The sequence below is a fragment of the Lissotriton vulgaris genome, chromosome 9 (genome assembly GCF_964263255.1).
Source record: "Lissotriton vulgaris chromosome 9, aLisVul1.2, whole genome shotgun sequence".
In the NCBI taxonomy this organism is placed as follows: domain Eukaryota; kingdom Metazoa; phylum Chordata; class Amphibia; order Caudata; family Salamandridae; genus Lissotriton; species Lissotriton vulgaris.
Window position 1 is genome coordinate 156744758 of NC_141697.1, and position 14976 is coordinate 156759733.

A 14976-nucleotide genomic window follows, 5' to 3' on the forward strand; every position below is an offset into this window, starting at 1 on the left:
CTAAGTAAGAGTCCACTCCCAGGGCATACTATCCACCCGATATGCAGGTTCCTCCTGTGGGGCAAAGACCCAGCCATTGATATTGATCAACTGTGTCGCCCAGTAGTAAAGAAGGATGTCGGGTACTGCCAGCCCCCCCTCATAGGGACCCTGCTGCAGTTTCCGAAGAGCAATCCTCGGACACCCTCCACTCCATATTAGGGAGCGTTGCTCTGTCTCCACCGTCTTAAAGACATGGTCCGGGATCGGGAAGGGCGAGCTCTGCAGCACATATAGCAGACTGGGCAGGGCCATCATTTTAAATAGCACGCCCTGCCCATTAGAGAGACCGGGAGGGTCCGCCAGTGCTCCACGTCACTTTGAAGGAGGTCCAGTTGTGTCTGTACATTGAGCTGGAGAAATTCGGTGTCGGATGGTGTGACCCATATTCCCAAATATCGAAACGTTGCGCGCTAGACTTGGCCCTCGCAGCCAATCACAGTGTGAGGCTGACGTCCAGCCAGAACATAGCACAAGGATTTGCTCCAGTTAATACGATACCCGGAGTACTCCCTGAACGTGCGCAACATGACCATCAGCCGTTGTATGGTCTCCGACGGTCGCTGGGTATATAGCAATATGTCGTCGGCATATAGTGATATGCGTTCCTCCCATCCTCCCCCCATGTCTATGCCCCACACCCCAGGGTCCGTCCTAACCCAATGCGCCATTGGCTCCAATGCCAGGGCAAAGAAGGTCGGTGAGAGGGGGCAGCCCTGTCTCGAGCCGCGCCCTAATCGAAATTCCCGCGACATAGCCCCATTGACCCGGATCCTCGCCAGTGGCCCCGTGTACAGTAGTTTCACCCAGGCGCAGAAGTTGTCACTGAAGCCCAACTTCTCTAAGACTGCGTAGATGTAGCGCCATTCAATACTATCGAAGGCCATATGGGCATCAAGAGATAGCAATGATGCTGGCACCTTCCGGCGCGCGGCTACCGTCTGTAGGACCCCGAATAGGCAACGCAAATTGAGTTGCGTGCTCCTGTGGGGCATAAAGCCCGACTGGTCCGGGTGGACCAGCGATTGAATCACCGCACCCAGGCGTGTAGCCAGGATCTTCCCTAGAACTTTTGTCTCATAGGTGGTAAGGAGGGGGATAGGCCTGTACGAACTGCAGTCCCCCTGAGGTTTCTCTGCCTTATGGATCACAACGATCTTAGCCAATCATAAATTCCTAGGAAGCTGCCCATTCTCCCGCGCCTCGAGGAACATGCTGCATATATGGGGCGCTGTGCTTCTAACCACACAGCCAAACACCTCTGCTGGGAACCCATTGGGCCCAGGGGCTTTTCCTGTCTGCAGGTCCCCCATGGCCTCCTACTTCCTTAACGGGAGTACCCTATGCACTCACAAGAAATCAATCAAACGTTATGTAACAATCATAAGACAGTATACAGATAAAGCAACAGAAAATTGTAGGTATCTCCTGTGGTAGAGTAGTCCGATGAAATCCTTTATTGTGTTAGACAGCCAGCAGACACGTGTTTCATCGCTTATGCAAATCCTCAGGGCTATCCATGGCTGTGTCAAACCAGGAGGTCACTCTGCTGGTGATACTTCCGACCCAGCAGGGCCCGTAACCTTGGTTGAAATATTACAGGGAAATGATGTCCACACCCTGCATTCAGTAGCGGATGATCAGTATGATGAATCACTGTAAAAAAGCGTAGGTAATGTGTGGCACAATCGTAAAAAACGTTCAATTCTAAAGATGGTGTCAAGAAGTGTGGTGACCAGGAGTCGAATACGAACTTAATGAGACACCCAAATGTTTGCTGAATGTCTGACGAACGCGAGTGCAGAGAAGCCGCGTACTCCTGGGTCGCCGTGTTCCTGTATGGACCTTTTTTTCTATCCTCCACTTCCTTGATCGTGATATCCGCTTCCAGCACATCCCTGTCTGCGGGCTCCAACACAGGGAGCCGCAGGGGGGGCAGGAAATCGCGACACTCCTGTCCGTGCCTTGTCGCGTGTGACCGATAGACCTCCTCATAATATCGCGCAAAATCTTCCGCTATTGCCACGCTCGTGGTGCTCACTGACCCATCTGGTCGCTCTATCCTCGGCACCCAGCTGCAGTCTCGATCTCTCTTTTCCAACCAGGCGATCATTTTATTCACATTGTCCCCCAAGTCATACACCCTCCGTTGAGTGGCTAGTGCGTGCAACCGCGCCTGTTCTGTCAGGACATCCTGTATTTCTTTGCTTAAGAGGCGTGCCTTATGCAGTCTGTCCCGCTCCTGATCCTGAGTGAGCCCCATCCCACTTTCCAGAGCATGAAGCTCCGACTCTAATTTTACCACCTGCACATGTTTGTCTTTACGCCGCCTCCGTACCTCGGACTGTACAAAATCTCTGGCCACAGTCTTGTACGCCTCCCACACTGTCCCGGGGGAGCTCACAGAGCCTACATTTTCATCGAAGTAATGATCTACCCTCTCCCTGAACCTCTCCTGGAAGTCCCTATCTTTAAATAAAAAGGAATCAAGCCGAGTGGGGACGCACCAATCTCGCTTGGGACCCAGCAACTGGACCCCCACCGGTGCATGGTCAGAAATCCCTCTAGCCTTGTGATGTCCGTCTCGAAACAGGTTCATGCAGTCCACTAGTGTAAATATGTAATCAATCCTAGAGGATGACCCATGGGCTGCGGAGAGGTGCGTGTAGTGTCTCATGTGTGGGTTATGCCTCCTCCATAAATCGATCAAGCCCAGTGCCTGTGGAAAATCCCTGAGGTGGCTTGCCCCTCCCCTACACCGTGTAGTCGGCGATCTGTCCACATCTCTAGCCATCCCATTGTTCATGTACTCTCCCAGGACCAATGTCCCCGTAGGCATTTCTAACAGCAACTTTCCCACCTCAGGGAGGGTGGTCGCGTGTAGCTTCGGAGGAATATATAGCGAGCAGAAATTCAGAGCGCGGGCCTCCCATTGTGCAGATAGTGCCGCAAAGCGACCCAAGGGATCAGACCAGCAGTGCCCCAGGACCAGTGGCAAGGAGTTTTTGATTAGTATACCCACTGCCCTGGAGCCCGTTGTAAAGCCAGAGTGGGCACGTAGGGTGTAGCCAAATCTGTCCAGGGCCTTGCAATGATTCCCCAGCAGATGTGTTTCCTGTAGGAGGACAACATCCGGAGCGTATCTGCGGAGGTACTGCATCACAACTGTGCTTTTGATCTTGTTCTGCAGACCGCTCACATTCCAGTATAGTATGTCTATGTGTTGCGTCCTAGGCGCGTGTGATCCTGCCATTGTCCCCGTAGAAGCTAAGGGGTAGTGACCACCTCTCCCTATCACCCCCCTCCCACCCGCCCATTAAGTGTGTCGATGGAGTCAAAACAAACATACAATGCAAAAATATAGAATGAAAACCAGAACAAATCCCCCATTTCTCCCCCTCAACACCCCCCTTCCCTGCTACGCTGAACAAATGACTTTTGTACATACTTCACACAAATTCCAATGGAGCTAATGTAATCTTAAATGAAATTGCTGAACAAATGACTTTTGTACATACTTCACATGAATTCCAACGAATAAATATGTTATTAATCTTATAAATACCTCACTTAAGTCTTAGATTACAGTGGAGTGAGAATCCCTGTTTAAAATACGAAAGAAAAATAAATAAATAAATAAACAAACGTATTATAAATAAACAGTAAAAATCAATAACAATAAAATAATATCGGAAATAATTGACGAAAGGTGTGCGAATCACCGAAGATGGTATCGCATGAAGAATCGTCTGTAAAGAACGTCCTCCTCGAAGACTTCACCAAAATGGCCGCCAAATGCGTGCAGCGAATAACGTCACACGCAAGCGTACCCACAATGCATCCTTGAATTCATAGTCTTCCGTAAGAGTTAATTCTTCAATGAAGAGAAGAATTCCGAAGTCGAACATGGAGGTAATTATTTTCGAATTATGGTGCGTGCTGGTAACGGGGGTTTAAACGGTGTGGCGGCAATAGTTTTTTTTCGAATAAAGTCAGAATCACGCTGCTTAAAATGCCAAATTACCAATTTTGACTCCTTTAAAAATTGTTTTTTTTACACACAGTATCCTCCCCGCTTCCAATTTCGAAAGAAAGTTAAAGTTGTGAAAGCAATAGATTCTACCTTACTACAACCTCAGCACAAACACCCAGTATTAAGGATAACACATTCAAATAACGGTGAAAGTGTTTCCAAAAGCGTTTTCAAAGGCTCTTCCTCAGAATTTCTTCCAGAGTACCTCATTTAAATAATCCATTGTTATTCCGTAATATCAGCAATCCAAGTAAAATGATTATAAATCCAAGTTGCTCACGTAGGTTCTGCTCTTCGAATCCCGTCGCCAGTGTAATAAAGACATAATGCAGGAATTGTAGATAAGTATTCTTTAATACTCGAAGAGCTCAATGGTATGTCATCCAGTAGGTTCAGCATCCAAGGAACAACTGTCCTTTACAAAAGATGCACAGCATGATGACACGTACATTCTACATTCTAACAATGACCTAAGCAGGCACATGCAAAAGGAATGAATATAATTACATTTAAGAAATGCAAACACAACAGCCGGCCAACCGCGCCAGACATCCCCAACAAGCAGAGCGCCTGTAGCCCTTGTAACGATAAACTCAGGGGTGAGTGGTGCAACTAAGTCCAGCATTCGGGTCTCCCCCCGCTCCCCTCCTTACAGTTCAATAGATAGTCCAACGATCGTCCTGAGCTAGAGTAGTGTCCCATAATCGAGGTAAACCCTCTTAAGACACAATCAGGGCCTCCCGTCCAAGTGGGAAATTAGCAACATCAACAAAGACAAATGCAGGCCTTCTATCAATCCCATCATGACTCCCCATGCAGGTTGAGGCCTCCCCCCCCATTCTCAGCGACCCTGCAAGATTAGCATTCAAAGTCCCTTCATACGTTACATGTCCATGAGATCCTGCCAGTTCGAATCCTTATACTCCACCACCTCACTCCAGGTCTGGTGACGCCAAGAGGCTGCGGGTCCTTCTCCTAGCCTGTTGGAGCTAGCTCTCCCGGCGCCGTCGTGTCTCCCCCGCCGACCCCACAATGAGGCCGGAGACTGGAGGGCCGCTGTGCTCCTCCAGCTTCCCTCGTGGTCCGAGCCTCTCTGCTGCTGGCCACGCTCTTCCAGCCAGGTATGGGTCTCCTCCAGGGTGGTGAGTAAGGACTTTCCCTCCGCCAAAACCTTAAGCAGCGCTGGGAAGAACATCATGTATCGGAGACCGCATTTTCGAAGTTTTCTCTTGACTGCGTCAAACGATCGGCTTTCCTGCTGGACCTTGAGCATGAAGTCAGGGAAAAAGCGTATTGTGGCGTCATCCACACATAAATCACCATGCTGTCGTGCCGCCTATAGGATTGCATCCCTGTCTCTATAGTTAAGAACCCGCGCAATGATGGTTCGCGGCGGGGCCCCAGGGCGCGGCAGCGGGATTGGCGCCCTGTGCGCTCGCTCGAAGACGAAGAATTTCGACAGTCTCTTGGGTTTCAGGCTGTTCAAGATGAGATCTTCTAGGAACAGTTCCACACTAGCCCCTTCCATTTTTTCTGGCACACCTACCACCCTGAGGTTGTTTCTTCGGGCCCTTCCTTCCTGGTCCTCCAGCCGCGACGCCATCTGCCACTGTTGGTGCGTGATCTGTTGGACCTGTTGTTGCAGCGACTTGGTGGTACCCTGGAGGTCTGTAATGGCGGCAGCGTTTTGCGTGGCTTTCTCAAACGTTTTATTCAGATCCGCCCGCTGAAGCGTCAATTCAATTGACATTTTGTCTATTTTAGACTCCAGTGTAGTGCCCAGAGATTGTATGGCCTGCATGATGGAGGAGAGAGATGGCTCACGGGGCTCCTCAGATAGCCCGGGGTGGGATAGAGTACCTCCTCCCTGGTCCGCCGTATAATTATCCATGGGGTTTGATTGGGTTACTGTGGACTTCTTGTTCCTCATGGCCTTGGAAGGTATCGGCCCTCCGTCGTCTGCCCGCACCCGGCCACCGCCGAGAGGAGCAGGAGTGACCCTCTTTAGTCCAGCATGGGCCCACTGATGCACGCTGGCCGTCCGCCAGGCCGGTCCACTGCCAACACTCCCCACACAGCCGGGCACGGTCTGCCCGCACCCCCAGGCCCCACACCACTGTCGCCGCGGGCCTCCGCCGCCGCCACCGCCAGGCGAGGTGCCTCTGGCGCCCCGGTAGTTAGGGGCCTTCTTGCTGGAGTAGTAGGCCTCGCCGCCTAATGTCAGCTCCCCGCGGTAGGCTGAGCCCGCTCTCTACGCCCCCACTCCCTCGCCAGGGGGGAGGTGGGGGGGGCAACTGGTCACGCTACCTCAGAGCAGGGGAGGGAGCAAGGGTCCACACCACTCCACTCCGTGATCCGGGGCACACCGGCGCCGAGCGCCGCACTCAGCCGCCTTCCTGCGCTCCCGCCGCGGCCCTCGCTTCATCTGAGGCCGGTGCTGCACTGATGGGCCTCAACAATGTAGGCCGCGTCCGGCCCGCACTTGCCGATCCCAGGTTCTTGGCTTCCCGGGGTCGGATCCTGACAGGGAAGGCACCGGCAGGTGTCTGAGGAAGGGATCTCTCCGATTCCGAAGTGGTAAGTCGTTAATCAGCCGGATCAATGACGGATTTCAGGGGTCGTTGGGATCGCCGCCGGAGCGCCGCCGGATTATGGGCCATCTTGGTCGCCACCAAGCCACGCCCCCCACATTTGTCAGATTTAGTCGTAGTGGAGATTGACACCACTTGAAGACAGAGTAATGTGGTTTGCAGAGCTTCCCTGAAAGATTCAACTGAATTGGACAGCTGTCTGCTTGCAAATACATCGTGGACCAGGGTCAGTGGACTCGATAATTCTCGCCTCAGTGCCTACTCTAACCAGGGGTCACACTCAGCAACTCTGGGCATTAGCTTGCCTCATCTCTACAACAGCTCCCCACATTCGCTGGGGAAGCCTGGTTTCACCTTGAAGATACCCAGTAGGGACCATCTCACAGGGATAGCCAGGACGGGTTCCCCAGCAGTCTACAGCACCACGACGCCTCAGGGCAGCAGTGCGCTTTACAAGAACACATATATTACATTACATTACATTACATTACATACTGTTGGATTCCCAAGAGTTTACCTGGTTTGTGTAAAGACTGCCCATTGCTTATCATTAGCTTGTTTTACGGACACTCCTGTTTGCTTGCTTTCTGTTCGATGGCTTTCCTTGTTTCATCCTATCCGTCTTGCGTTTGTCCCTCCCATCTCTTTTATTGGCTGGCTTTTATACTTTCTCTGCTCCCTTTTCCGAAACTACTTTTTTCTTTTTGTTTTAGCACTACATAAGTGCATGTATTTTCCGTTTGTCTTCCTTGTTTGCTTCCCTCCCCAATCACATTGCCCTTTCTCACCCACTTGCTTCTTTACCCGCATCAACACTCATTTCTCTCTCTCCTATGTGCTTCGCCCAGTGTCCTCCATGTTGCTCTTTCACACATGCGTTTCTCAATTTGCCCTGTGATCTCTCCCTCATGTTGCTTGTCCCCCACAGTGTTGCTTATCCTCAACCCATTTCTGCAACCAACTCATCCCATTTCATTTTTTTAAAGCGCTTTCACACTACATTTTTTTTTAATGTACTGATCCATCTCGGACCAGGAATTGAAAAGAAAAAAAAGGCCTGGTCTTTTGGAGGCATGTGCATGTGTTTCTAAACACATGTGCTCGCCTACAAAATGATACAGCCTCACCACATTTTTATTTGCCATTATGAACCGCAGTGATGATGCTGTACAGCTTTGCTATAAAAAAGACTGGCAAAGTAAATAGGTCTCATAGGCAAAACCAATTGCCTTTACCAATGCTTGTTGCTTTTTTGGTTTAAAAGCATTGTGCAGATACTGGATCCCTTACATATTGCATCTGCACTCAGTGTGCACTCTGTGGGACAAAGCTTGATCCACTGACCACTTCTGATAATATTTTTGCCTGTGTAAAAGAAATTGTGGGTTGGTAAGTCTCATCACCTGCACATGCACATAACAATTGCATGGCCATATTTTTCTCTTGGAAGTTACAATGTACCATTTTGCATTGCTAACATGATTCTGATGGTGGTTATGTGTATTTTCCAACATTATTTGACAAATACCCCATGCACTTCTTTAATATCTATGACCCTACACAAGATGATTCTAATGCTTGGAAAGCAGTTTTTTCAGAACTTTGCTTATTGGAAATGTACCTATTATGATAGGAGGCGAGGTTAATATATCTGACCCACTGTTAGGTAGAATTTTGATAGTGAAATTTTGTTCCCCAAGGTCCCACACAAAGTTTAAAGCATTCCTACGTAATAATAAATTAATTGATTATTGGAGGCTCTGTCACCCCTCTGGAAAGGAGTTAACTTTGTATTCTAATGATCATTCTACATAATACAGTACAGGCTATTTACTTTTCTCTAGGAACTTATGCCACTCAATCTCTAACCCTACATTAGAACCTATAAATGTTTTAGACCATGCTTTAATCTCAATTGGCTTAACCCTCAAAGACATTCTCAAACATAGTTCTCAATGGAGAATGAACAATGATATTGTATTATCAGAAGCCAATAGAAAAAGATTGTTATCTGCTATTTCTGAATACTGAAGTTGTGACGGGGTAAGCTTAACATCAAGATATAAACTGGGCCCTAAGTGAACAAGTCTACCCCTGCACCCATTTAAATAAAATATTTCACAAATCAACTCCCAGGTATTTGAACACTTGACATAAAGTAATTAGACTGAATTTCAGGCTCCAGAGGGGTGGGAGAAGTCAAATGAGCTTAATTAAAACTGTTTAACAGTTACTGCAGGTAATCTCAGGTAGTGTTAGGAGCAGTGGTAATAACATAGAAATTCTACTGCAGAATCATTGCGGATTTCTGACAGACAATCATTGGTCTGCCGTCATTTTTTATTTTTCTGTAAATACTATTACTTTTTAAGGCTTTTTTATCTCAAACCAATTTTTTTAAAATTCAACGCTCGATCCGTAGATACTGCAAAGAAATTAATTACGCGCTTGGAAAATTCAGATATCTGCTTTGCTGTTGCCATGTATATAATGAAATGTATTGATGCTAGGAAATCTATTACTGTTTGAATTGGTAAACAGTACATAGTTAAATATATGAAATACGTATTAATCCTGCTAGAATATCTTTCTTTTTAATAGAGTCTTAATATTTATATTTGTATATAGCTGACTGTTTTTTAATATTTCTATCAAAACGCACCTAGGCCTATATACCCCCGAATTATATGTAGCATTTTTGCACTTTATAGACGTATTTATTGCACACGTGACCTAAGCAATTTCTGGGGGGGATTCGGTTTATATATATATGTATCATATGTAAGTGAAATGCATTGGCTACCCCGTGTACAATTTTTTCTTTTAATTTTTTGTCAGCTATATTATGTTGTTGTGATTAATAATTATGTAATTTGCTGCTTTGTTTTTTGTTTGTGCTTACATGGATTGTTATGACAACCCGAATAAAAGCTTTTGAACTGAACTGGTCTGAATTCAAGGCAAGGCAAGTCTAAAACCCTTTTCGGTCCCTGCTTCAAACTTTGGTTCAGGTGAGGTGTTGGATCCAAAGTTCAGTATCAATTCCAGTACCCCGTCACTGTCCCCGTCAGGGTAAATAGAGGCACTAGTAGAACCTGCATGAAAACATGGCACAAACCTGTTTTGAAATTGAAGACCCAGCACAATTAATATCTCAACCTTAACCTCATGAGTTTTGGGAAGAACTGGCTTTGACAAGATCAGCAGGATTTGTGGCTTTGGAGGACTGTTCCAGCTATCCTGGCCGAAGCTTAAAATGCCGTTTCAGTGGATGAGAAACTAGGGAATGGAGTAGGGGAAATGTAAACTTTTGGCAAGCTGACCAACTGTTTAACTTTGCTTACAAAAGGAATGTCTTACTCTACAACTGTCTCCAAACCAGATGGCCTGTTACTACGTGCAACGTGTCCTTGTGCTCAGGTGAGGTTGTAGAACACTGAAAGACAGACTGCTGAAACATAGGGAACCCCTGTGCACTCCACTTTGTATTAATAATTCTTGTAATTGCGTCCACCATTTCACCTGAGAAATAAGCAATTTGAGGGTCTCTTTTGGGACCACAGGCTGCTAAATAAGGAAGAAAAAACACGAGTTCACCAATCTTTCTTGTCTGCTGATCGATAATTTGTACCAGGGGCATACCCACGGCGATGTGCCTTTCAAACAAATTGAATCTTTTTCCTTACATCTGGTATTTGTTAAGCCGTCAGTTCTTTTTATGTGACAGTTACGCATCTAGACGCACGTCGTTCGTAAATGCCCCTCACCAGTACTTGCTGAACGAATACTTTATTTTTGACAGGTAAATATAGAGGCGTTAGAACCCTCTTTATTTCCCTCTGTTTTCCAAAGACCACAGTGTTTTTAGCATGTATCAGCTTTTGGTGGTTGTGTTAGAAAGGATCTGCGCCACTGGTGACATTTCGCCGCCATCTTGCAGCTGCCTCCCATTTTGTGTTTCCTAAGTAGGTTATGTTTACTGTCCACAAAGGATCCCGTTCCTGCGCTCCAGGTGACCGCAGCACGCGCCCTGCTGTCTTTAGTAATAGGCGGCCGGTGCTCGCTGGGCGGAAGGTGATTAGATCACACAATGCGGTGCATCTTCAGCGATTGCAGCCTTTCTTGTGCTGACCTACTTTTCTGTACGGAAAAAATGCTGCTCGTTCGGGTAGTCGTGAAGATTAAATTAAAACAGCAACCGCTCTCGTTTCTAAGAATTAAACCATATCTGATGCTCCGTTTCAAGGTATTATATAGGATGAGTGATTTAATTAATTGAAACCTGTTCTTCTGTCATTCTGACATAATTATGACCTCGTTTTAAAGGGCGGGCGCACTCCGAGATACAGTTCACATAAACGTCTACAATCAGATGACAGGGGGTTTCACCTAACCTTTAAAATTTGCGGAAGCTGGATTAACCCCTCGACTTTTGAAGTTATGGCTAGAGTCCAAAATGACTAGTGAGCCTGGGGCTGTCATGTCAACCTTTGTATTATCCAACATGCTTGACAAGATTGTGGAGATATGCAGAGAGAATATTTGGTTGCATTAAAAGTGGAGCAAGAAAGGAATGTATCAGCAATTTGTTTTGTAGACCTTACCTGGCTTATCTGTCCATTTCACTTAGATTAAAGGCGCAAGGTCCGTTTCCTGGTGGTGTATGTAGCACAGAACACATTATTTCAACAGTATTTCTCATGACGGGATGTAGGCCTTGAAAATGTATCTTTTTAAAGTCCTCTTACAACCCCCCTCCTTTCCCCAAAATAGGCGAAAATGTGACTTGTTGCATGGGGTTCGTAGTTTAGCAGGTGTGCAATTTGTGCCTAATTACGAGTTTCCCGCAATATGAATAAACTACTAACACCGTTGCCGTATTCTGGCTCTGTAAATGAACAATAGTTCAGGACATCTGCATATCTCCCACGAACATTCCAGTGGTGCACAACACTGCTGTAAGACTTTCTTTAGGGTCCCAGCTCTCTGTCCTAGATTGGACTTCAGTCTCAGGTTAATCCCTTTCACATCTTTGTATCACCCAAAATGCCATAATAGGCACCAGTACTCTTTGCAGCTGTAATGAATTCCACATGTACAATTCCAGAAGAAGGTTAGATCTAAATCATAAAGTATGGAAGATCTTAGCTACCTGAAATTAAATCGAGTAGAAGCACCATACACACTACAATCACCTAAACGAAAGCATTTAGTACTGACTTGCCTTCAGAAGTAAAGATTATATGGTCTTTAATCATGCAATTAAAATCCTCCTCCTTGGCTGTATGTCCTGTGTATATTTCAAATTGATTACCCACTTCATAATCTCCTTTACAGCTCTTGGCCCACCTATATAAAAAAGACTATCTGAATCTGATGCCATACTGTACTTTCATGCCCTGTAGACCATATTGGACAGCCATCTATGAGAGCAAGACTGAGTAGGCAATCATAAGCTTTGGCAGGACCCATAAAAACACAGCAACAAGAGCAACCTGATTTATTAACACCATGGCTGCTAAGGCTTTTCCCCCCCCCTGTGCTGATTTATTGAGTTTCCCATTGTTCATGACGAGCTCAGCTCGTCATGAGTGTACGAGAGGTGTACCTCATGACGAGCTGAGCTCGTCATGAGCGTCGAAGGTGTTAATCTCAGTATACCCTTAGAACGAATGTACTGCGTACACATTTCCAGAGCAGCAGAACTTAGCAAAGTCAGATTTGAACTTAATTAAATTTTGTGTGCTGTTGCATTATTCCTCAGGTGGTCAGATACATTACTCTACAGAGCATGTGGCAATTAGTAGAAAGACCCCCAAATCCCGCTCTGCATAACACCTTAGCTGCTTTGGAACGTCCAGCTCCAGTGCTGAACGTTCCATTGCGCAGGTGCAGTTCGAACGTCCAACGGCCGACGGCAGCACTCCGAGGTTGTGGTGCCGCTGGACGGGCGCAGCGCTTAAGGGGTTAAATGTGAGTGGCTGAATAAACACTCTCTGGCTCTCTAGGTGCTACTGGGACCACAGGGAGGAAGTCTACTTTTAAAGTAAAATGAGGCTTGTCCAAAAATGTTTTTTTTAAGTGGTTTCGAGGTTTTTAATTCCATTATTTTCTTCACTGGAGACCAGACTGGGAAACTAGCCTAAGTAAATTGAAATTGCTGAGATTTATTATCGTGTGTCATCCCTTTAAGAGCATTTAATCTGGTCTCTGTGACCCAAGGCTGCAAATCACACTGACAAAGAGCTAAAGCCACTGCTCTCTAGTAATTCTCTTACCTGTGTGATATTGGGCTTGTGCCGGCGAGTATACAATTTTGAACATACAAATCCGGGAAACTAAATTTGACCCAGATGGATGTCTGAATCATGAACCATTAAAATGAACAAGGATCCTGTCCCACCCTCCACACTAGGAGAGTATGAATGTTTACAGATCTCCAGAGCCGCTTTAGGCCTGTCCATTTCAGCTCGCATTTCTATTTGACCTGTGGAACCTAGGAATTATTTGCCAAGGCTTGTGTTGGATCAATCGCTTCATAGGCTCTACCTTACTTACCACAAGAAAACTGGCAGCTAGTTCATTGAGTTCTGCTGTTTTGTCAAATGTGACCACCCAGGTACTTTCTTGAAGCTTTTTATGTTGGAATTTCATCTGCCCCATTTGATATTATCCTCCACATCTCTGCACCTCCACTGGCTGTGTTGAACTATTCTGACCACTGTGAAACAGAATCATACCACCACTTAGCTAAATCATTACCTGCCAGTGTGATTGGGACTAAATGCTTATTTCTTAAATGTTTCTTAACCCCACCATGCCCAAGCGCTGCATCAAAATGTCGATGCGTCCGTCTGAGCCACTCTTGCACCTGAGAGCAGCCCTATAAAGCATCTCTATAGCAGCAAGATTCTAACGACTCTATCTTTAGATACTGTAACTTCTTTGTATTGCACCTATAAGCAAATAGGTGATAGCCCATGGATCTTTCACCATGAAACACAATTACTGAGCATGTCCATCTTCACTCTTCAGGGTCATGTCCTCCTATAGGGGATGCACCTGGAAGAAGAGAATGTTTAGAACAGACTACATTAGCAAGTAGATAATGACCGCTTGAACTGGGTATGGAGAGACCCATAATCCTTTGATTATTGGTGTATTATGTATATATTACTAAGACCACAATTTTATATCTGGTTATACACTGCTACGATGTAGGAATGACGGGTGATAAAAGTTACCCACTGTTGCTATGTAAAAAAGGAATTTTTAGGCTTCTCTGACTGGGCTCTCAGAGGGGCACTGGCTTTGTGCTCTGATTGAAATCAGAGGGTACTACTTTGGGAGAGGATGAGATTGTACAGATGGTGGTGTGTTACTGTATCACAATTATTCTAATCTGTTCCATTGAAAACCTGCTTAATCCACCCTTTAAACTTCTTAAAATGACCATGTGAAATTGTAATTCTCATTATTGACCAAATGATTGCCATTCATGCTCATGTTCTGAGACTATAGATATTGGATGTATATTCAGATCACTGACAAATATTTTTTTTGTACCTGCAGGTGTTGGAGGCAGTTGCTGATCGTCTGATTCGTAATAAATTATTGTCAAGTAAAGATATTCCTAATCTGACAAAATACCAGATAGTTCTTGCAAGAGATCAATTCAGAAAGAACCCTCCTACAAACATTAAGGTAAACATGTTTCATTGTTTTTTACTTGGAAAAGGCACATGATGAAAAAATGGTCTTTGTGTCCTACGTTTAACAAAGAAATGTACTCTGTTGTTTAAAGCAAGAGAGATGGTGATTCTGCCATTTCCTTTTCTTCCTGTAACTGGTGTATTTTAGATTTGTTTACACCCGTTTGTCTTTATTGATAATGATGTCGATCTATTTGTAAGTTTGTCTGCCAATTGCTGACATGTGTAGAAACTTGTTTGTGACTAAGCAGAGTTTTGATCAGTATTTACCAGCAGATCCATCGCCCAGATTTACTAGAAAAATATTAGGACGTGAGGGAGTAAAGGAAGACTAACTTTTTCCTCTTCTTCTCCTAGGATGTACTTATGTGAAAGATCCTGGACTAACCAGGATACTTACATTCTCTGTGGTGTCCTTTCTTATAACCATAATAACAATCTTACCTGAGCCATTGATGTAGGAGCATCATTGTTTTTATGAGTGTCCTGAGACTTTATTTGTTAAATTTTAGCTCATAATTAGAGAGTTACTGACCTCGCAGAGGTGCTGCACAAACTGTTTGGTATTTTAAAGTAAGCTGCTAAGGCATTTAAATCGATC

The 14976-nt window shown here is 45.6% G+C and overlaps 1 protein-coding gene across 2 annotated transcripts in view; it reads left to right on the plus strand.

The window, feature by feature from the left end:
• Window positions 1-14976, plus strand: part of FANCM (FA complementation group M) — an 861212-nt gene that overhangs the window by 312753 nt on the left and 533483 nt on the right. For both annotated transcript variants that reach the window (XM_086937264.1, XM_086937265.1), the window contains exon 5: window positions 14236-14367. In XM_086937264.1, the coding sequence (XP_086793390.1) occupies window positions 14236-14367 (132 nt within the window). The remainder of the gene's footprint in view (window positions 1-14235; window positions 14368-14976) is intronic.